This window comes from Stegastes partitus, unplaced genomic scaffold (assembly GCF_000690725.1).
Source record: "Stegastes partitus isolate 25-593 unplaced genomic scaffold, Stegastes_partitus-1.0.2 Scaffold484, whole genome shotgun sequence".
Lineage (NCBI taxonomy): Eukaryota > Metazoa > Chordata > Actinopteri > Pomacentridae > Stegastes > Stegastes partitus.
This window is the reverse complement of record NW_007578215.1, coordinates 295,352-319,185: the sequence shown is the minus strand read 5'-3', so window position 1 is coordinate 319,185 and position 23,834 is coordinate 295,352. Positions and strand designations below refer to the sequence as shown.

Sequence of the window (23,834 nt, the reverse complement as noted above, 5' to 3'; positions counted from 1 at the left end):
TGATCCAATTTTAGAATTGTTCAAAATGGTTCTCTAAATATAGCTAAGAGATTAATGACATGATGAGAAATAACTGAAAATCTCAGGTTTTTATCTTTAATAGTTCTTCAGCTGTTGTCGTTCAAACAGCCTCAAATTTCAATGTGAGAAAAAAACCTGCTGAAAGTGGGCCGACGGGTTTGTTTTTAACATTTTAGCTCAGAAATTATTTGACATATGAATCTAAAATGTCACAGATGCCATTTTAAATATCTAGACTTTATGATTTAAAAAAAAAAAAAAGTCAGATCTTGTCGCGTTTCAACAAACCAAGATGGCGACGATCAAACGCCAAACTCAACACGACGATTCACAAACCAGTGGGTGGCACCGAGGTAACTACACCCATCTTGTGTACACAGTTTAGGGCAGGGGTTTTATATTCAGTGACACACACCTGAGTTGCTTTTAGGCCTTTCTGTCTCGAGAAAAATGTGTTTCAAACAGAGTATGTGACTGTAGTGTCAAACATTACAGTATTTGCAGGTGTTTTTGGACATGAAAGTTGTTCCTGCCTGAAAGTGGCACAGCAAAGCTAACTAGCATGTTGGTTGCTACCTTTGGTTGTGGCGAGTTTCGTGAGGTTGCTTTCCACTCCAGGAACCTGTCGACCATTTCACGGTCTAGAATAAAGCTTAAATTCTAGGATGGGTACTTCTGAGTAGCCCTGAAAAAACGACAAGCACCATTTTTCTGCCGTCTTGATCCCCTCTCTAACATCACCATCAACAACGTAGGAGACACCATCTAGGCCAGCATAGCAACCTCTATTGTTGTTTCCTACAGAGAACCGGAGATACGTTCAGTAACTACAACTAGTCGTCGTTTTGGTGCGCTTGGAGTCAACGTCGTGGTCAAAGCTGTTGGACTCTACACCGAAACAGAAGCAGAAAAGCCTTAAAGGATCCATTGGGGGTCATTCCTGTAAACATCTGCACCACTTCCTGCCTGCTTTTAGTTCCTGCAGTGGAAAAGCAGCCTGTTATTTGCAAGATTGATAAGAAAAAGGCTGTAGGAGCTGTGTCTGCACTGGCTCTTCATTTGGCAACGCAAGGACTCCTCAGATCTTTGTTCCATTAATTTCCATGCATCTGTTTTTGTGCATGAACAGAGTGGAAGCACCAGAAAGTCAAAGTATTGCAAAGTTTTTTAGCACCTGGCTGAAGTGGAAAAGTTGGTGTCGATAAAGTGCAATGGAGTAAAAAACACAAACATGAAACTGGTGACTGAAAAGCAGCAGGGAAACATCTGTGCAGAAACTTCTTCAAATCATCAAGACGTGAAGCAAACATAAATGCACATTTCTGTGCGATGTTCACACTTGTTCTGCAACAGTTTTAATGGCAGGCCACTGGACGATTGGTGCATCTACTATTACCAAATCGTAAAGATCTCATAACTTTAGTAGATGAAATCACACTTCACTCTGCATTTCATTGTGATTACTTTTTGAAAATTTTGACCAAATTTGGATGAAAACTCGACTGCTGGTGACACAGGACAGCAGGGGAGTGCCTGAGAGACAGAATTCAGGGCCAGAAACCTGAAATTCTTCAAAAGCTGATTGATCAAACTGTCAAAAAATCTTGACAGGTTTCAAAAAGTCTGTGTGATAAAAGAACTTTTTGTTTTATATGTTGTGATTAGTGGAACGTGCGTGTCATGTTGGCGGGAAAGTCAACTTCATCCTAAAGAAGCTAAAACTGTCGATCGTTTAGTCATTTGATAGGTAAAGAAGGCACTGGGCTAATGCAGGTTTAACTTTGATGTCACTCTTCAAACACTTTTGAATCAGCGAGTCCGTCCGCGATGAAAACACAAACCAGCTGAAATGGAAAACACTGACGACAGAGAGTAAGACAGTCTGCATCGGTTCTGCCCGTGAACCGAAAATCTCACTTTCAGGCTCAAAGAAAGGAGAGCGGTGCAGTTCACATCAGCATCAACACATCATTAATACAGGGCCCAGATCTCAGCCTTATGGTGACAAAAATGTGCAAAATAAATATGAGCATAGCTGCACAGGAGGTGCCAAGTCTGAGGGACCACAACTTGGTTTTTCCTGAGAAGAAGGTGTAATTGATCTGAGTATCAATAAATGGAGTGAAGCATAAACAGATTTAAAGGTCTCGTCCTCTTGAATCCGAATACAATAAAAACGTCTTTGTTCCAAAAACTCCTCTTCATGGTCAAACAAAGAAAAACAAAACAAATCTGATTATCCACAGGCGAAGACTTCACACGCTTCTACAGCCGAAAAAATCCATGCCGACGTGGCGAGGGTAGCCCTCCAAAGAGTTCATGCCAACGGGGTCGAATTTCCAATACTGTCGTCCTCGGATGAAGTGAGCGTAGCCTGCAAAAACAGAGAACGCAAAAGATTTACACTTACAGAGAAATCCCACGATAACCAGTGTTGTTGGTTTCACTGATTCATTAATTCATTAATTCTGGTGTTTATGAGAAGTATTCACCTCCCTTGCAAGTTTTCCCATTTGACTGCATTTCAGCATTGAATCATGGTCAATTTCATTTGTTTTGTTTTTTTTTGACAAGATCCTACAGAAAACAGCTTTCAGACTTCTACAAAGTGATGTCAAATAATGTGGGAGACTCTGAAGTCAGTTGGAAGAAGGTTCTTTGGTTTAATGGACCAAAATCGAGCTTTTTGGTGATTAGACGTGATGCTGTGTTTGGTGGACAAACACACCATCCCCACTGTGAAGCACAGTGGTGGCAGCAGCATCATGATGCTTTTTGGCAGCAGGCTTGTAGCTGCAGACGGTAAATTAAAAAGCAAACAGACTCAAAAAAGCTGTTTGCTCGCGATCCCCATGCAACCTGACAGAGCTTAAAGAGTTTTACAAAGAAGAACGGAGCACCAATGCAGCGTCCAGATGTTCAGGCTGATTGAGACCATCACAGGATCAATACAGTGCATCTACTAAATACTGGCTCAATATATATGCAATCACTTACTTAGTATTTTTAATGAATTGACTTTTCTTTGGAGAAGCCAGTTTTCACTATGACGTGAAAAAGGCTTTTTTTTCTCTTCTAAATTCTGGTCAAAAAAGCCAAATTATATTTACCAAGATTCAATGTTGAAAGGCAATAAAAGGGAAAACTTCAAGGAGGGGTTAATGCTTTTTATAGGCAATATATGTATGCAGCCATAAACAGTGTATTTTTAGCTGTTCTTCATTGTGAAGGTATCAGTCTTGGATTGAAATGTCCTTGTAACTAACATACAAACGCTTCTGGTATTTACCGTAGATGTCCCTGAAGGCGGCGTCCACGTCGTCGGGGATGCCGCTCCAGTCCTGCATACTGCGAGGGTAGACGGACTCGACCTGGTTCTGCCAGGGGCTGAACCTCCAGTAGCTGCCTGACTTGAAAAAGTAGGTGTTGTAGTTGGAGTCGTGGCCCCAGCGCAGCGCCGCCTGGATCCCCGACACCGACAGACCCAAACTCCTGATGGACACCGGCCCTTTGATCTTCATCTCAGCGTCGAACACCCAGTAGTCCTCACCTGCAGAGACAGCAGACTGCGTTCAGCGCTAAAATTCACTGTTTTTATTGGTTTTTCCAGACCTTAGTAAGTACAGCTGATGTCATGTTGCGCACTGGCTTCATCCTACGTCGTTGTCCATGTTAACTGTAGCATTGTTTGCAGGGGAGATCTGCTTAGCTAGCATAACCGTAATATCTTTAAATTAGAAAAAAGTGAGATGAAAAAGCTTGTTCTGTCACATTTGTCAATTTCAGTCACATTTGTTTTCTTTTCCTCTTCTTTTTCAGCAGGTTTTTGGAGTCCACTCAAACAGAGCCAGCATCTGGATACTTCATGAGCGTGTAATGCTACTTTAGCTAGTTGCTAGGATTAGTTACTTTGAGTACCTTCCATGAAACAGTTGTTCAGCGACTATAATAATGAAAAATGTTATGCAGCAGTAAACATCACCAACCACAACACTCACTCATGGACTGTCAGTCAGTTTACACAAATACAAACTTTTAAACTGACATATTGAGACAAACATTAACTGCTTCTAGCAACCACCACAGCTTCTAAACTAAAAACTGCAAAGGTGTGATTCTTGTATCGCTTGCAACTTATTAGTTGGTACAAACAACAAAAATTACGTAAGATATTAGCCACCTTGCTAATCAAGCTGAAACACTGGTGTTTATGTTGACATGCTAATGTTAGCTGCTATCAGTTACAATAGCAAGTTAGCATGGCACTGAAATTAGCTCCATAAAATGTTTTAGGATACACATCCATTTAAAAAAAATAATATAAATTATAACAAAAACTCTTGATTTACTGAAACAGAAGTACTTTTTGAACTTCAAAACATCAGGAGTGCTTGGAGGAAAAGCTAGCTTGGAGATGTTTGCAGACTGAATTTCCCAATATTTTAATGTCAAACAAACAAAATTATTTTCAGACACACCACGCCCTGATTTTGTTAACAACTTTGGACGTACTAAAATTATTTTTCGACCTTCACAACATCAGGAGTTAGTTTGGAGAAAAAGTTAGTTTGGGAATGTTAGCAACATTTTTGAGAGATGTTTTTTTAAAGATTTACATCTTCAGTAGGATCTGATAGGCATGACGGGACAGGTAAGTCAAAGTACGGAAAGTTGGACTAACGTATTGTGGATTCCATTTCATTTGCTGGCAATAAGAACAAGACAAAGTTTTGAAACATCCACATATTCCATATTGAGTCTTTGAGCAAGTTATCGACCTTCTCTCCCAAGGCAAGAACAGCTAAGGTTGTTTTAACCTGCCTAGAAAGTCACATAATACAGTTTATCTGGGGAAATGTTAGGTATGTCTCAAAAAATGTAAAGTACATTGACATTAAAGACAGTTTTAGGAAGTCCAGGGGGCTTTTACAGTGTTTGCACACATTACCTTATCTCTATCTAAATAAAGAAATATTCACATGATAGCCTTAATTGCAGCACATCCATGTTAATTAACATTTTTACACCTATTTAAACTTGCCTACAAGGGTACTTTACTTCTATACAATTACATCCCCCTTCGATCCTGCACCAACACGAAACCAAAAACCACAAAACAGCAGCTCAAAAGTCTTCGCTGCCCACCTTGAAAGAACCAAATATTCCCTGACTTGTCTTCAAAGGCGGCGTCGATGTTGTCGGGAATCCCCCTCCAGTGACGGGACGCCAGCGCCGGGTAACCGCTCTCCAGATGCCCGTCCCTGATCCTCCAAACGTAGCCCGCCTTGAAGAAGAACAGCTCTCCTCGGATCATAGACACAGCATCAAAGTCCGTCTGGCAGGCGTCGGGCTGGAACTAAGACACATCACATGTGCATTTCCACATGCAACAACACACGCAAACATAAAGGGGAATATTTACTGCAGCGGGATGAAGTGTTAAGGAGCCGTTTTATTGTCTGAAAGGATAAAGAGGGCTTTAGTGCTTCTTAGGGCTCCAGCTGAACACCGCTTTTATTGCCACAAACCATCACAAGAATGTGAAAAACCTCTCGGTTACAAGTTTTACACAAGAAACTAATCTGTAGTGGAAACTTTTCCCCAGTGCTCGGCCGGGGAATGAAAGATTACTGTTGTCTTTCAGCCTCATTTATCATCTACGGTTCAAAAATACATTCTTGTATGATGTGGTGCAGCTTCAAAGATGTTCACTGTCACATAGACATGCAGCCCTGAAATATATTTTACTATCTAAGTGTCTTGTAACCACAGAAACCGATGCCAGTTAAAGGATATGGCTGATCGCGTTCTATATTTTACTTCTTGACAACAAATCCCATAAAACTGGATGGCTCCCATTAGAAAGGGGCTATTTTGTTTAGTTTGTGCCATAGAGCTCCATTGTTGTCCAAATTCATGAGCCACACATGTTAACTGTTACCTTTAAAACACAGTCTAGTTTATTATGATTCAATGCCGCATGGACAGGGGTTAAACTGGGATTTTTTTAAGGGGGGGGGCGCCATTGTCCAGTGAGGTTGGGGCTTTGAAATCAAACTGCAGACAATAGAGACAGAAAGCATTTCTTTAGTAGTTGCAGCCGAACCTTCTGAACATTAGTTTTTAAATTTTATTTACCTCCATTCTATTGGTTCAGAGTTACCTTTGGGATGTGTCGTCTCTTAAAGTACAGGTTTTAAGTGTTATACTTACAATTTTAAGGCAAGCTGTGACTTTCTTGACTTGTAAAGTGATCTTTTAAATTGACATCATACGTGTAATTCATGGCACAATTCAAACAGGGTCAACACATGTTTTTTTTTTTTAGTTTTTTTTTTTAGGTGAGGTCCCATAGGGGCAAATAAAGTTCTCCTCTCTGTTGGTTCGTAAACTGTTGGATAAATTAAAATGTTGATCTGATGATGCAAATTTCACGTACACGTAATATTCATCCTAAAACGTTGCAACAAATTTCATGGAAATCCATCCAATAGGTTTCAAAATGTTTCACTAAAAAGTTAAAATGTCAGATTCATGGTGGCTGAAGACGAAACCCTTTAAGGTTTCGTCATCTGGCTGCTGTGACTATGTTCGTGTTATCAGTTGTTTTATTCTGGACCCAGGTGGTGGACCGACTAAAGGACATCGCCACATTTCCTCATGGGCGTACATGGACTTTGGTGCAGCTTCACGATTGGTAAGCCAGTCTTCACAGCCACCCCAGGATTGTTTTTTTTTTATTATCAAGTTTCATCATCTCCACTCACATTAGGGAAGATCTCATTGGTCTCTGGGTTTGATGGAGGTGGTGGCGGCGGCGGCGGCGAGGGCATGACTAGCGGATGAGCTCCGTACAGGTACTGGATGCCTTGCTTGTCGTCCTCGCTCAGTCTCAGTGGGTAGGAAAAGGAATAAAATGCGGACATGATGGCTCCAGGCTCACGGGAGTGCTGCAGGCCCAGGACATGCCCGAACTCATGGGCGGCAACCTGGAGAAGGTCTGTACCTGCAGGGGTGAGGTGGAGGAGGGGAACACCTGGTAAAGATGGAGTCTGAAAATAGTTGTAAGCGTTTGTTTTGACCTGCTTGAGGTGGCAGACGAGGGGAGGGGGGGATTTGGCTACCTGAGTCGATCCACTGCCAACAAGCGAGTCATGAAAAAGTACCTCTGCCTGCTGACTCATCTGTTACCTGTTTCCTTCACGCACAGGTGTGTTATATAGCAAGTCAGTTTAGCTTTTGGAAGCTACACCGGATATGCATTGCAGAAATACGTAATTGAATTCTTCCTTGTCAAGACATCCACATCATCTTTTTTTTTTTTACCCATCTGACGTTTGTCAGTTCCTTCACACTGTGGATATCTGCAGCTGAACTGTGACTAGATTCAGGTCTACAGTTTAATTCTGACCAGGTATAATGTCGTCTCCTCCTGCATCGTCCACTGTAGCTCCCATCCTCACCCTGACTGGTCGAGGCAGATGGCCGCCCTCCCCGAACCTGGTTCTATCTGACCTTTTTTTTGGCTTTTATGTCCCTCTAGGTAAAAGGGAGGTTTTTTTGTTTGTTCCAACTATCGTGAAGCGCATGGTCAACGGGAATGCAAAGGAAAGTTTGGATTTGTTGGGTATCTGTTTAAAACTTATAAGGTCTTCATCTTTCCATCCAAAGTGCTTTGAGATGACATATGTTGTGCATTGGTGCCATGTAAACAAAACTGAATTGAATAACCTAAATTAAGCCAGAATGATGCTGTCGATATCTCAAACTGGGGCCTCAGTGTAGGTACAGATTCCTTAAATGAGGGTTTTTTAACTTGCTGACATGACACTGCAGATGTTTCCTAGATACATCAGAAACTACGACAAGTTGCTTCTGACATTTATGATGGCAAACATACCACATGTGACCAGACATTTTACCACCATGTCAGAGCAGCCTGTGACTAAAGTTCTACTGAGCTTCAACCACCAGTCTTTAATATACGAAGCTCCCGTTCTCCACAAACACAAGACTTTTCATTATCTGTCACTTTTCGCTGTTCACAGTTTGATAAACGCAACATTCACGTTTTCATGTTTTACTTTAAGTGGCACAAAAAAAAGTAAGGTCAACCCACCCATGTGGTTTCCGAGGGTCCACGACTCGTGATAGTCGAAGTGAACGTCGCCTTGTCGGTGCGTTTTGGGGAAGAAGGCGTGAGCGAGGATCCCACCCGGGCCGTCGAAGGGAAGGTTGTCTCCGTGCCAGTAGCTGCAGGTTCAGAAAACAAACGCGCCGATCAGCTTAAAAGGGCACTTTGAGCGGATTAAAGCATGAAGAACAAGAACTTCAACGACAGTCTGTCAGCTTTAAGGACGATTCAACAATTACAGGCAACACTGGTGCCATAAATACGCAGAAACATTAATTAAAAACGCATCGTTAAGCTTGCTTATACCATCAGAGCGGCAGGTAAATGTGCTTTAAGATGCTGATTAGCCTGCTCAGTTATTCTCTTGATAATTATATGGTATGAATATCACAAAACACAAAGATTTCTACTGTTATAGGAGACACAGACGGCGAGAAAATGTTTGGCATTGAGCTTGAAAACTAAAAAAAAACAAAACCGGCACTGTAACTTATATTTAATGTGTCTTCTATTGAGCCTCCAAACCAACAAAATACAGGAAAGGTTTCTTGAACTAGTCGAAAACGTGAATTTGTCCTTTTTTACAAACCTCCAATCAGTTGATAAAAGAAATACTTTTCTCCCCTTTCTTGTCGCTGGGTTAGATTTATAGAGATTTTGTGTTTTTCATGTTCCATTTTTCCTCATTCCTATTTGATAATAAGGTGGATGTGGTTGTGTGGAGCTAGTTGGTGTAAATTCTGACGTTTGAATGTTTTTTTCTTTTCAAAATCTGACCAACAGTTTCATAACAGTGACGTGACAATCAATACAGCTTGAACCAAAAAGCGGAAAAACAAGAAATCTCCACAGCAATAAACAACTGAAGCAACAACAAGATAAATGAAGTGATGTCAATGATGACACAGATCCCCCATAAAAACAAAACCAAAAAAACTCCAGTGTTTGTAATCTACTTGTCCTTTCTTGCCGCTATTATCTCATTTCCATCTCTGCAGCTCCGTAAACCCTTTGTAACAAAAATCTTCTGATCTGATCTGATTCTGCCGGTTCAGACTCATAAATAGACTTTTGTTAGAGTTTGTTGGGAACACAGATGAGAATTTCCGAGAAAAAAAAAACATAACAATTTTATTAACTGATCTGTACTTGTAATCATTTTTTTTAAGCTAAACATCTGCCAGCTTTAGCTTTAATGTGTCTCAGATAACTGTAGACATCTTGTGTTGTTGGAAATCATCCTCTGTAATATTGTGAAACTCTTTTCTGGTCTGCAAAACAATTAGCAATAAATCAAGAAAATAATCAACAATGAAAATGATAATTAGTAGCAGCTCGAGCTTTAGTTCTTAGCTTGCAGCTGTCTGACGATGGATTCAGTCTGAAGGTCTGGAGGTACATGTGCAAATGTGACGCTTCCATCTTTGTTTAAAAAACATTAGTGGAAGAATAACTGTACATTTATGTGTAGACGTGTAAAAAGTCCCTTTTAGCAGGGCTAGCACCAGTGCTGTGTTGGCCACAATTGCACAACATCGCCTCATGTAAACAAAGGGGATAACAAAGGCTAAAACACATACAAAAAGTTTAGTTTTCACTCTCTGGATCCTAAAACCCACCAGCAGGTTTGAAAGGCTTGTAAACTGACCCCATGCATCAGGGCCATCAGAAATAATTTTCTGATTTCCAACTTCCCTTGAACTAATCATGTGCTATGTGCTGTTCAAGTGGGAAAAATAAAATTATATTTCATCAAAATCATTTTATTCTGCATGTCTCATTCAATAATTTGATAATGTAAACTGTTCAACGCAACTGAAAAGACACGAGGAAAATAAAACATGCTGGACCAATAAAATAAATGCAGCATGGCTCATAAACAGTGAACAGAGAAGGAAGTTGTTGAAGACACATTCAACAGGGTGAAACATCTTTTGAGTCCAGAGAAAAAGTCTGTAGAGGCTGTAAACATGGAAATAGTTAAATATATGGAATGTAGAGTCACCGTATTTTCACAATGTTGGTATCGCCTGATCCAAAAACTTCACCTTCTTCTTTTCTCTGTTATGATTTCTGTCATTCTAACTGTGTCATACAGACAGAAGATCTTCCTCATGGTTGTTCTGTTTCCGTAGAGGTGCAGGACTTAATGTTGCAGTGAAAAATGAGCCACAGTGAGTTAAATTATGACAGGAGTAAAGAAAAAAGCCTCAGAAAACCAGGACTAGGGCCATGGCATTCTGCTGCACCTCCTCAGTCCTGCACTTATCCAGTCAGACAGTCACGTGGCAGTTTGGTCACTCATTGAGGTTTATTAGACCAAAAGCAGCTAATGTTACCTGGAGCTTCTTACTGACGCCTCGGCTCCAGATTTTTCAAAAGACGCCACTTGATGACATGCATCAGGTTTAAAACAACTTTTTCACAAGTTCTTGAAATTGACTGATGTGGAACTTTAGTGGAACTTAGTGACTGCAGTTCGTCATTGCGACTTGACACCTTCTGATCAGAGTTAAGCTTCCTTTTTACTCAGTGTGGGCTTTTCAATATCTTTTTCAGATGTTATTTGAGCTTTTTTATTCAGTATTGATGCAGTTTACAGCCTGCAGTGTGTTCAGGCTCCTTCTAAAGGTGTTTTTCTTTCTTTCCTCCCACCTGGTGAAGTCGATGCGGATGTCGGCCTTCCCGCTGTGGATCTCAGTGAAGGTGAGCGGTGTGACGTCGCTCCAGATCTTCAGCGCTTCCCTGAAGACCCGGCGGACCTTCTGCTCGCCCATCTGCCAGGGAAACCGGACAATCCTGCGGGAATCAGAAGACACAGGTTTAAAAAAGACACACACAAAAAGAAACACACAGGATGTACAGTAGCAGAGGAGGGGAAGACCACCGGCCTCGAACGCCTCCCTCTAATCTGATATCTTCGGCAGGGAGGTGTGCCGTTACCGTCGCCCTCAGGCTCGCTAACAAAACACTGCATCGCGACCCCCTCCCTTCCCTTTTAGATAAAACCACCCAGTGTGATAATGGAAAGAGAAACTCATTTCACTGACAGAACCCAAGCACTGAAATTACACGAAGCTCTGAGTAAATTTGGCATCATTTGTGCCTTTTAGATCTGAAAGCCGCCGTAAAATGAGCATAAATCTGGAAGTTTGGAAGAAATCAAACACTAAACAATGAGAGGCGCTGAGGCAGAGAAAGGTTGAGAAATTGAGTTTGATTTGAGTTTCCATTTTTTATGCTACTTTATACTTCCACACTGCTATATTTACGAGAACATAGAGACCCTTATGGACACCAGGTTTTGTTGTCCTGCCATTGAGGCCACATCTTTCTGTCCACATAGCAAAAAAAAACTAGAACCCTGTGTTGCCGCGCGTCGCACAAATCAAATTCTACTCATCCTAGAGGCCTCAAAAGTTCATAAAACGTCGACCACAGTCTGTATTTTTAGCAGGAAATATGAATACATCCATATATATATGCACACTTACAGGAACTTTCTGGAGCCCCAACACCACCCCACCACCCAAAATGTTGTACTTTCTTCCATTTTCATGCGCCATTAATGAAAAAAATTGGCCCCTGCTGGAAACATTTAATCCTTTAGATCTGCTGGAAACTATTCTGTCTGTGCTTTCACCAAATTTCATGGCCGTGTGAGTTACACTTCTGGAGATACTGAGCCCTTTAAAATGGATCCAAAGGTAATTTTACGATGGTGAAAAAATGCAAAAAGTACCAGATCTGAAAACATCTCAAAATTCAGCCAAAAGTATTTTAGTTTTGGGTCCAGAACTACAAAGAAGTAAACTCTGAACAAAATCTGAGATGCTGCAGCAGCATATCAGCTGAATTTGATCAGAATTGGCCCTTTATTTATTTGGCACCAGGATGGGAAAAGGTGAAAACTAAGTATTTAAATATTTTTGTTGTGCTTATCGCCAGCTTCAGAGGTGATGAAAGTTGGATTCTGAAACTAAAAACCATGTAAGCCAAGACGGTGATGTGAGCCAAAGATTTAAAGGGATACTTCGATATTTTGTAAGCAATTAAAAAGGCTGAAGCCACTTTCGTGAAGACTAAACACTGATCTGTCAGGACGTGTTTCGCTTGTATTCGGTTCAGTGCTCCTGGCTACGCCGCGGTTTTGGCACGGCGGCACCAAACCTGGCAACCCTGGCCACCCTAATAGAAATAGTTTCAACATGAAGTTCCCTTTAAAAAAAAAAGAAGTGCACAGCGTGGTTTTAGGGTTTCTGTGTCGAAACAACAAGATGCAACACGTTAATTGGTGAGATTTACGGGTGGAATTTGGAAAGAGGTGGAATTAGACTAAACATGTCAAATTTAATGAACAAATATGAGGTTATTATTGATTTTATCGCAAAGACTTTTTGTTTATTAAGGTTTCCTGATTGCCTAAAGATCAATCACTGGAATAAAAGCTGTCAGTGCAGAGTTTGCCTTCAAGGATTTATCTGATCGATTCATCTTTTTTTTTTTTTTTTAAATGAACCGAGAGTCCAGAAGGACAGGAAGCAGCAGGGTTTATGGGAAATGTGGTCTTCATTTGGAGACGCACGAGCAATAAAAAACTCGACTGGCATTCATCTCAATTACTGTCTCTTGTGTTTACAGAAAATATCATCTGTTGAGGGAACGACGGAGCTGAAGTGTGAAAAATACCCATAAGGTGCGCTGTCAATTCTCTGATTCCTAAAAACAAGCTGCGTTTGTTTGATCATAAATTCAAATTGTGCACAAAAACAAAAAGCCGATCGCATACGTGTGCAGATTATCTCCACAAAGGGGAGTTTTCTTCCACAAATCGCGGAGCTTCTTGCTCGCTGCACAAATACCTGGAAGATTAACGGGGAACTGTTTGTCTCAAAGTGACTCATCAGGTCACATTGCTGAGCTTTAAATCGGTGATTACACAAGTGTTGCTCAGTGTGACTCCGAGCACCTTTGTTCCTACAGAAACCTTTAAAGAGCTGTTTGTGTTTACAGCTTTAAAAGACGCTCAACGATTCCCTGAAAACAGTCGTTTAAAGCAAATAAACAAAGAAAACAGTAATTGTTATGGTGGATTCATTATGAATTGGTGCTTTTGTGAATATTTGTTGCAGCAAGGCAGTGAATGTGGGCTTGAGTCGAATGCAATAATCAAACTGTGACATCTACAATAAACATGAAGCTTCTGGTTGCTATAAAGACTGTACATGGAGGAAACTGCTGACCCTGCTCTGTGCTTCTTGTTTTGTAGAAACTGCTGGAGTTTGAGAAACTGGGTCTGAACAAAATACTGTATATACGGCTTATTCATCGATGGTTGTTTTACAGGATATGTAGTAAAACACATGAACATCACCAGGTTTTATTTTAAATTTAGACATTTAAAGTGGCTGAAAGGGGCTGCAAGGTGGCTCGGTGGTTAGCACTGTTGCCTCCCAGCTAGAAGGTCGCCGGTTTGCGTCCCGGTGAGGACACCCGGGATCTTTCTGCGTGGAGTCTCCATGTTCTCTCCGTGCAGCGTGGGTTCTCTCCGGGTTCTCCAGCTTCCTCCCACATGGTCCAAAAACATGCTGAGGTTAATTGGTGATTCTAAATTGTCTGTAGGTGTGAATGTGAGTGTGCTTGGTTGTCTGTCTCTAAGTGTAGCCCTGTGATAGACTGGTGACCTGTCCAGGTGAACCTGCCTTCACCCTGAGTCAGCTGGGATAGACTCCAGCCCCCCAAGACCCTAGTGAGGATTAAGTGGTGTATAGATAATGGATGGATGGATATATAAAGTGGCTAAAATTAAAATATTACTCATCTGGTCTGGTAACCCTGAAAGCAACTGTAGATTTGTGCTAAATGTTTGCACAATTGTACAAACTTAACCAAGTAGTTTTGGAGCTTAAAGCAAATCAAACGATGACCACAAAACTAAATAGTGGCTGAAAATGTATGAAAATAGCTGCAGAAAACACAAGTAAACACAACTGAAATGAGCAACAGAAATCAAAAGTAAGCAGTGACTGAAAACACGTGACAGCACGTAGTTTTGTAGCACAATGCAAATAATGACGACAAAATTAAACAGCACCCAAAAACACCTGTCAGCAGCGACAAAAAGCAAAAGCAACCGCGACTAAAAACACCTGAAAACTAGCAACAGAAGACAGAAGTAAGCAGTGGTTGAAAACAGCATCAGAAAGCAGTGACTGAAAACATCTAAAGACAGCGACAGAAGTTAGGAGCAACTGAAGCACCTGAAAACATAACGGAAAACAAAAGTAAACACTGACTAAAACCACCTGAAAACAGCAACAGAGAGCAAAGCAAATAGTGACTGAAAACATTTGACACCAAGTTGTTTGGTAGCGTAAAGCAAATAATCACAGCAAAAGTAAACAGTGACTGGAAACAGCGACAGGAAACACAGAAAAAAGTGACCAGAAGGACAGAAAACAAAAGCAGTAGTGGCTGAAAACAACTAACGCAAACAAAGTAAACACTGACTAAAAATACCTATTAATAGTTAAAGAAGAGGGTATTTCTTTCTGGGAGTCGGTGGAGAACAAAAACTGAGCTAAAAGGGGAAAAAAAATACTGAGCTGGTTTCACCCACCAGATTTAAAGAATGATGAAGACTTGTTGGGTCTACCTCCCCTCCCACAGCTCTAACACACCATCCTGGATGCTTCAGCATGTTGCAGCCACCTGAGAGCTTCTTTTCAGTTTATTTAACCAGCGTTAAAGCCGTTAAAACAACTCTGACCCGGCATGACTTCGAGGGTCCTGCCGCAACTTGCTACACGAGCTTCAAAAAGCCGCCCGATTCTAAATAGAGACTCATTAACTCGGCTCCACTTGTATCTGAGTCATTTTGACAAGACCGGGGAGGGACGGTGGCCTCGTTGGGTCCTGATGGTTTCCTGGTTAACCACATCACTCCATCAGGTGTCACCATGAGCTCTATATTGGTCCGATCCAGCAGAATCTAATTAGTGTGTGGCCAGTGCTGCTATTAAAAGCACTCCGCCTCCCACCTCCCCCCCTCTCCTGCTTTCTCTCTGTCTGTCTTAATATACTGTTAGGTTCAAGAATGACTACAATGAAAAGGGACCCCAGGAGGCTCAGACAGAGAGGCAGCAGACGACCGCCAGACACCCGATGGTGCCGAGGCCTCAGATGAAAGAAAACCAGCACCCCTTTTTCTGAATCATAAGTGCAGGACTTCATTTCCTAAGTGCTCTGCAGGTCATCGGGTCCATAACGTCTAAACGTGTAGCAGCAGACGCGAGTTGTAAACACAGTATTGACATGTCATCTTTTAAGTTCATACGCTGAAAGCAGGGCTGCACCAGTATGGCCACAATTGTACGGATACTTTCAACGATTATTTATTGACTTTAGGGACAAAATGCATTTATTTCACTTTCACTTTTAAATGAACAGCTCAGCTTTCATGTCTATGTCTTAATAAATTCATGCTCATGTGCAAATCTTTGCATCAAAAAAGGACCTGGAATATTCTTAACCTTAATGTGTCACACCTCCTAGAGCAGGGGTGCCCAATCCTGGTCCTCGAGAGCCCCTATCCAGCATGTTTTAGATGTTTCCCTCTTCCAACACACCTGATTCACATGATCAGGATCGTTATCAGGCTTCTGCAGAGCTTGATGATGAGATGATCATTTGAATCAGGTGTGTTGGAAGAGGGAAACATCTAAAACATGCTGGATAGGGGCTCTCGAGGACCAGGATTGGGCACCCCTGTCCTAGAGGTAAAATATAAATAAAACTGTACCAAAAATGCTTCACTTGCTAAACATCTGCTTATCGACAGTTGCTAAAATTTACCAATGTTCCCTAAACGCCTCAGTTGTAGCATCCAATCAGTTGTGCTACATTCATGCTAATGTATGAATATTTGCACCAAAATAAGACTTAAAATTATCTTCAATATCTTCTAGACACAAAACATAATAAAACTAAACCAAAAACACCTCACTGTCTGAAGAGCTGCTTACTGACATGAGCTAAAATTGACCAATGTTCCTTAAATGCCTCATTAGAGGCTACAATCAGCGCTAACTAGGCAGCTGTGCACAGAGAAGTTTCTAGTCTCCATTCAGTTACAGCTCAGACAGATGAGCAACCAAAAATTACTTATTAATAAGAAATTCTAATGTCAAGTTGAAGCCATTTATCACTATAATTCATTATTTTTAGTGACAAAATGCATTTTATTTATTTGTTATTATTTATAATACACAAAGGTTTACCAGTGTTCCCTAAACGCATCGATTGCAGGCTACAGTCCACTAAGTGTACCTGTAGGTGAGGGCCGTCTTGTCCAAACGTCCTCCGTGCAGGACGAAGCGTCTCTGGCGGTGTCGCCCCCGATAGTGCACGTCCTTCTGGGTGGGGAAGTCCGGTACACCGCAACGAGGTCGGTTCCACGTGATCGAGCGGTTGGTTGACAAACTCGCCTCCTTGACCAAATCCTGAGCGTGAGAAACTTTTCCTCTCTTCTTCAGATCCGGGAACTTTTCAGAGATCTGGAACAACAACGGAGTTCATTTATCTTTTTCGGTTTGTAGTTAGTTCACGATGTCTTGCTAGTTAGCTCGCGTTAACTGGTCATAACCTTTTACAGACTGTCACTGATTAAGCTCTGTAAAATATTTTGGCTGAATTTGAGCACCTAAGTGGATAAAATGCAGACATAAAGCCGGGTTGAGCAGCTGATCTTTGCTTGGATAAGATTTGTAGGTAGCTAAAGGTATGCTCAGTCCATGAATGGTCACTTGCTAGAGAGTTCAGTCCATTTAGGAGGAGATGACCTGACACACAGATAAAATAAGTCTAAGCAATATTATTAATTAGTACTATGCATCCCAATTTTTGTCTCTAATTGCAATTTTTGGCACATCTCGTCACGTATGACGACAAATTTGAAGCTGAAATTAATTTCTTTTTCAGAAGAGAAAAAAAATGGCAAACACAGTATAAAATGTCAAAAAAAAAAAAAAAAGAACAAAAGGAAAGAGGCAAGGTTTAATTGACAGTCATGGAAGCAGCTCCTTGGCTACAGCAATGCTTTGAGCTAATGGCTAGCGTTCTTGACGAGGTATAGTATCTAAAGTGTTCATTCTTAGTTTTAACAGATTATAAATTTGACGTGGCAAAGACGCCACGCCATTTTCATCATATATAATGTAACGGTAGCTAGTTTTCCATGACAATATCAAGCAAATTTGAAGCAAAGTAAGGAAATTAACAAGTAAAACAACACAAAAATGTGAATTTGGCTTGTTTCCATTGGTGCTCACAAGCACTGGGTGCAGCAGGCTTCCGGAAGCTGGCCAATCAGAAGAAAGTGGGCTTTTAAGGAGTAGGGTCTTAAATAATGGCTGTTTAACAGGAAGTATGATATAAATATGGATTTTTTTGGAACTATGAAGCATGAAAAACTACTCTAGTGGAGTCCCACAACAAAAACATGGAGCTAGAAAGGGACATATTCTGCACCAAAGTGGTGGATATTGTTATCTATAAAGCAGAGGAAACATTAAAAAGCGAATGAGTAAGAAAAAAACAAATGTCAGCAGGGGGGGAGAAACAACAGCAAACCACAAGAAAGACCTGAGGCAGACGTTTATCGCAGTGGATATGAATTCATTTAGATCTCCGAGGTTAATCACCCCATACACGCATAATCAGGTCAGCGAGCCACGGTCTTGCCCCAGTTTAAGAGACAGTCAGTCCCAGAGTGTCCCATTATCGGTAATACCCCCCCTGCCAGATCCAGAGGAAATGGCTCTGCTCATTTCCACAGAAGCAAATTACAGAGAAGAGCAGCTCCTCATCTGACTCGGCCCGAACACCAAAACCACATCTGCGGCGGCAGTGGGGAGCTGTTGGGTGTTCTCCTGCTATCGCAAAATTACGTGCATTTCCTTTTCCGCTGCTGCTCCGAAAAACCTGTGGGAAAAGACGCTATCGATATATTACGCAAAGATGAACCTCATTACCTCCGACATCAGATCCAATGAATCTTCCCACAGCTTCTCGCTTACATAATCTTTCCAGGATTTCAAGACCACCGCAGCTCTAATCTTTGGCCTACTTTTTTTGCTGTTATTGTCGTATAGAATCCATATATGTGTGGAGGGAGGTTCTCGCTAAGGACTAAACCACTTTTGATGTTTTATTAAACCACAAAATCAGAACTATTATATAACAATGCTTGCTAACAAATGCTAACAAAACTTTACTACTAACCTGCCATGGAAGTTTTTTTTATTGCTTTTCAACATTGAGTCTTGGGCAATTTAATGTGGCTTTATTGACAAGAATTTACAAAAAAAGACTCTCAATGTCAACGTGAAAACAGTTTTCTACAAAATAATGTAATTTAATTAAAAATATTAAATACAAAGTAAGTGATTGGATCAGTCTTCACCCCCATTAAAGTTGACTAATTCAACTCAGGTGCAGCCAACTGGTGCAGGAAGTTACATAGTTAGTAAAATGAAGTTCATCTGAGGTCAGTGAATGTGTCTCAGTGATTGTGGTATAAAGACTCCTGTATCTGAAAGGTCCAGTCACTGGTGGGTCAGTACTCCTGGATAGAACCACACCATGAAGACTAAAGAACAGTCCAAGACCTCTGTGAAAAGGTTGTAAGGGGACGATACAAGAACATTTCCAAGTTACTGAATATCTCTTGGAGTCCAGTTGAATCCATCATTAAGAAATGGAAGGAATATGGAACCTGAGTAGATCTGACTGGAGCAGGACGTCCTCAAAAACTGAAGACTGGGCAAGAAGGAGACTAGTGAGGGAGGAAACCAAGACTCCTATGAGTCCTCTGAAGGAGGTACAAGCTTCAGCAGCTCAGATGGAGAGAGAGAGTTCATACAACAACTGTTGTCTGTTCTTCAGCAGTCAAAGCTTTATGGGAAACAAAGAGAAAGACTCTGTTGGAAAAAGCTCAGATTAAATCTGGACTAGAGTTCACCAGAAGACATGTGGAGACTCTGAAGCCATCTGAAAGAAGGTTCTTTGGTCTGAGGAGACCAAAACTGAGTTTTTTGTCCATCGGCCTAGATGCTACGATTAGTGGACCCCAAACAAACACGCCATCTCCATCGTGTAGCATGGTGGTGGCATCATCATGATGTAAAGCATGGTGGTGGCATCATCATGATGCTTCTCAGCAGCACCCCTGGAAGGTTTGTAAAAGTAGAGGGTTAAATGAATGCAGCAAAGTGCAGAGAAATCCAGGAGGACAACCTGATGCAGTCTGCAGGAGAACTGAGACTTGGAGAAGATTTGTTTTCCATCAACACAATGAGCCGAAGCAAACAGCCAAAACTACACAGAAATGGTTTGAAGACAACAAGGTGGCTCTGGAGTGGCCGAGTCACAGCACAGACCTCAACCCAACTGAGAATTTGTTGATGGATTTCAAAAGGGATGTTCACTCACAACGTCTCGAAGAAAAGCAACATCTAGATTGTTCACGAGTGAGTAAACAAATCAAACAGAACTATGTTAGAGTTGGAACGAACAGCTACAGCTAAGTTACTGCATGAATATGATACATATGTGAGTCCTCTAAAGCCTTATATAACCTCATGTTTACCAGAAGAAACATTTTGAAACCGTATCCTGAGATGGATTTATGATTACAGATGTGTTTCAGCCTTGATAATAGTCCGTTCTGGCCTTTTGAAACAGAAAAGTAGCAAAACATCAACCGATTCTAAATCAAAAGCCTCCCCTGATTCACGTCAGATCCATAAACTGAACAAACGCAGAATAACTGAATGCAGAATGTTTATTGGAGTGAAGTCACCGTCGTGTTTTTGTTGTTTAAAGCGGCCCAACTCGCTCCGCTCTGCGGGACGCCACTGTGTCGTTGTTGTAGGTTATGGAGAACAAAACCCAGCAGGATTCGTGGAATGTGCTCCAGACTGCAGAAACACAGTGACTGATGGGTCTGGATCACAGAACAAACAGTACACACCTCCCAGAAACCCCCGCAACCCTCCACCTCCCGCGTTTCACTTTGTTTAAAGGAGATTTCGGCCGCTTATTTCCCCCCCGCACAAAGCACTTATTCACGTTGCGAGGGGGGGAATGTCTCTGCTCGTGTCCTGCAGCCTGTCTTTAAATGGTCTTGTTAGTGTTATTACGAATTGGCTTCCAAGCCGAGACCCCCGAGAGGTTTCAAAGGCGTCCCCCCAGAAGACCTGCTTCTCGTTCGGCCTCGTTCTGTGTGAGGTTTCTCTGCGCCGTTATCTGCCTTCCTGCAGCGGAGGCCAACAACAAAAACCTCAGATAAACAACAAAAACCCTTATCGAGATGTAAAGCCTGCTCTGAAACGTATCGATGTAAAGGCTGTTGACATGAAACTGCTGGAAAACATTACCAGCGTGGAATTCAGTCCGACGCTTGGTAAAGACACTGAGTTACATAGTAGGTACTGTTTCTCTGAATGCCTGAGTTAATGTGATATGATTAGATTAAAAATGCACGGCTGGTGTGTCAACATTCTTTAAAACATACGTTAAACTTAACTTAAAATCCAGAAATGTCAGAGTCTTCCAAAGTGCATTCAACGTTTATAAAAAAGTTTTGGTCAAAGTTTGAACAAGTTCAGCAGCAAAAACATGTCAGTTAAAGCTATAGTTGTTTAGTTTTTGTCCTCCACGATGCAGTGTTTTGTTGACTCTACATGCATGTATGCAATGCATTACGCACTCCTGAGGTTTTCCACTGTTTGACAGTTGGCAGAAACAAACAAAATTCAAGCGTGAGCACAGCTGCGTTGCAAAATTAATGCGGGCAACGTATTGGTCGGATCCCCGAGATGTTCTAGAGCCCTGCCGGTTGGTTTATGCTTCATTTGGGATTTTTTGAGGTCGATGGTTTGTGAAGGATGTAAAAGAAACTGTTGGACGACCAAATGCAAAAAAAAAACAAAAAAAAACGAATACCAGGCTTTATGTTTGTGCATCATCTTGTTAGAGCAGATTTACCCCCAAAGCAAATACTTAGTGGGAAAGAAGCTGCAAATGTTTATCAAAGCTTGAACCCTCTGAACTCTGCAAGCGGGTTTCAGAGGCATTCTATCTTTTTTTTTTTTTTTTTAAATTGATAAAATTACACCGCTTGCCGGAGCTGGTTACTATAAAAACAAGATGAATTGTCAGATTTTGAACTTTCAAGGTTTTCTGCTGTGACAGAACCAAATGTGGCTTTTTCCTTTTTTGTTTTTGTTGTTTAAATTTGATTTGATTTATTTTTTCTTTACAATATCTGGTGCAAATAGTGGCATTTTTTTCAAATATACACTGTAAAAAAAAAAAATCAATAAAAAAATGAATTAAAAAAAATCTGGCAGCAAAGGAACCAGAAAATACGATAAAAAACGCTGGAATACGGCAACATTCAAAAACTGTGAAAATAGCTGCAGATATCTGTTAAACAGTGACATTTTTAGTTGATTTAAATGCAGTACAACCGTTTAATTCTACCATCATACACAATCATTTAGATGTTCATCAGGCAAATTGAGGACGACAGATCTCTTTGTTATTGTGACTTAAAGTGACATATGTTTGTCTTCCACCTCGATACTTTTGTGAACATTTGGTTCTTGTTTTTACTGCAGGAATCTGAATAAGGTGCAGCCACTTGGACCTTCTTACTAAGAGATTTTACTGCAAAACGTCATATTTTTTCCTCATTGTGCTCCAGTTCGACCAACGTTATTATCCACACTGCTGGAAGGAAAACTTCTTTTCAATGCCACCTTGAAATTCCCATTAAGTCCAGTCAAACCAGTGTTCCTCTGTTGGGATAACACTCATAACTACAGTATAAACTCCTGATAAAACCCTTAAAGCCAGACTGACGGTTTCCACCACGAGGCCCAGTCACAGCAGTCTCCCCCTTCGTCAGACACCTCGGCTGCCGTTGTCGGGGGTTTGAACTGTGAGTCACCTGGTCGCAAGTCGCCCAAAACGAGACAGTTTAGACTGACGCTGGCTGATCCCGATCACCGAGGCGAGGTGGAGGGAGTGTCGGCTTTCAGCCTCGTAAAACTTTGGCTAATTCTAAGTGCTGGGTGCAGAGAGGTCACCGCCGTCATTTCAAAGAGACAGACGAGAAGAAAAAAAAGCAGCAGTTAAAGGACTAAACCCCCCAACTGTGTGTCAAACGGATTATTGGACCCGTCTGACCCCACGACCGAATAAAAGCCGGCATCAGGTTCAACATCAAAGTTCAAGGTTAAACCCAAACAGAGAGATTGTGTTCGTCTGGAATACCTAAAGGTTTCTTGTTCGATTGAGCTTTTTGTATCAACAAACACACAATGTTTGGTTTTATCTTTTCTCATTTAGCTTATTTTTGCTCCTACAAACAACAAAAACCAAAGATTTGTATTTCAACATATTTTGAGGGATCCCAAAAACCAAATTAATTATCTTATTCTCCTGTAAATAACATGAACTGACAATGAAACCACAAAAACAAGAGTGTTCGTCTGTCTTATAATCGTCTCTGCTTAGTCTTTCGCTGAGAGCACACAAATATAGATTCTGATATTCCTAATATTTGGTTTTATCTTCATTAATGAAGCTTATTTTTGCTCTTACAAACAAGAAAACAAAGATCCTGATTTAAATAGACTTTAAAATGTTGCAAAAGACAAATTAATTGCTTTGGTTTTCTGTAAATAACATTAACTATAAGACAAGATATAAAACAATATAAAAAACCCACAAAGTCCGCCTCTTAATACTTTCAGTACAGCACAACTATATGGTTTTATATTGTAAAAGACTCTCCCTGATTTCCTCAATTAGCTGCTTGTCACTGTCGTTTTTTGCGAAATGGAGGAAATGGTGCATTTGTTAGGAACTACTTTTAGCGGCGGATTAATCCATATTTAATGCTCTGGTGGCAAAAGTAAAAACAAACTGCAGCACCAGTCTGTTATTCAGTATACTGATGAGTTATTTAGTGTTTTTTTGTACAACAGCAGAGCTTTGGATGGCTGGTAGACACCGCTTAATGGGATACATCCGTTGTTGATTTTTGACTTTCTCAAATAGGCTTTCCTTTCAACTGACAGTCGCATTAATCTGCTTGTTTTTTGTTTTTTAGGTGTGTTCTGTGGTTTTCTTGCCAAAAGCTGGACGCCTTCACCGTCAACACGAAGCTCCATCCAGCAGCCAGACCAGCTCCGCGCAGAGACTGGAAAGCGATCGCCTGACTTTCTTCAAAGGTAACAAATTCCACCGTTTTATGGGCTTTATGAGCTTCAGAGGTGCTGCTGGTGTTTCCTCTGAGCAGAACCAGGCAACCAGCCGCTGGATGAAAACAATCAGAGCCTCCATCACTTTATCCTCTGAGATCAGCGCCGTGAGCTTAATGATGCCATTCAGGGTGCAAAGGTTCGGTTTTGTGGTTTTATCAACCCTCAAAATTAGGTTCCTATACAACTAAACTGCATTCTCATTGTTGTTTTGAAGAGAAACAAGTTAAGACAGATCCTCATCCAGCAGAAGAGGGTTTGCATCCCCAAATGTGGGACCATTGTCCTTAGACCGCAGCTGTCATCCATTAGACTGAGATAACCTTTATTGATCCACAAGGGAAATC

The 23,834-nt window shown here is 41.2% G+C and overlaps 1 protein-coding gene across 1 annotated transcript in view; it reads right to left on the bottom strand.

Moving 5' to 3' along the window:
- Positions 1–230: 230 nt before the first annotated feature.
- mmp11a (matrix metallopeptidase 11a) overlaps positions 231–23,834 on the bottom strand; it is a 38,505-nt gene continuing 14,901 nt past the window's right edge. The window contains exons 2-8 of the mRNA XM_008287044.1: positions 16,484–16,710; positions 10,811–10,954; positions 8,141–8,274; positions 6,789–7,027; positions 5,167–5,377; positions 3,311–3,571; positions 231–2,395 (exon numbers count right to left, since the gene is read on the bottom strand). Coding sequence (XP_008285266.1) covers positions 2,277–2,395; positions 3,311–3,571; positions 5,167–5,377; positions 6,789–7,027; positions 8,141–8,274; positions 10,811–10,954; positions 16,484–16,710 — 1,335 coding nt within the window. The 3' untranslated portion in view covers positions 231–2,276. The remainder of the gene's footprint in view (positions 2,396–3,310; positions 3,572–5,166; positions 5,378–6,788; positions 7,028–8,140; positions 8,275–10,810; positions 10,955–16,483; positions 16,711–23,834) is intronic.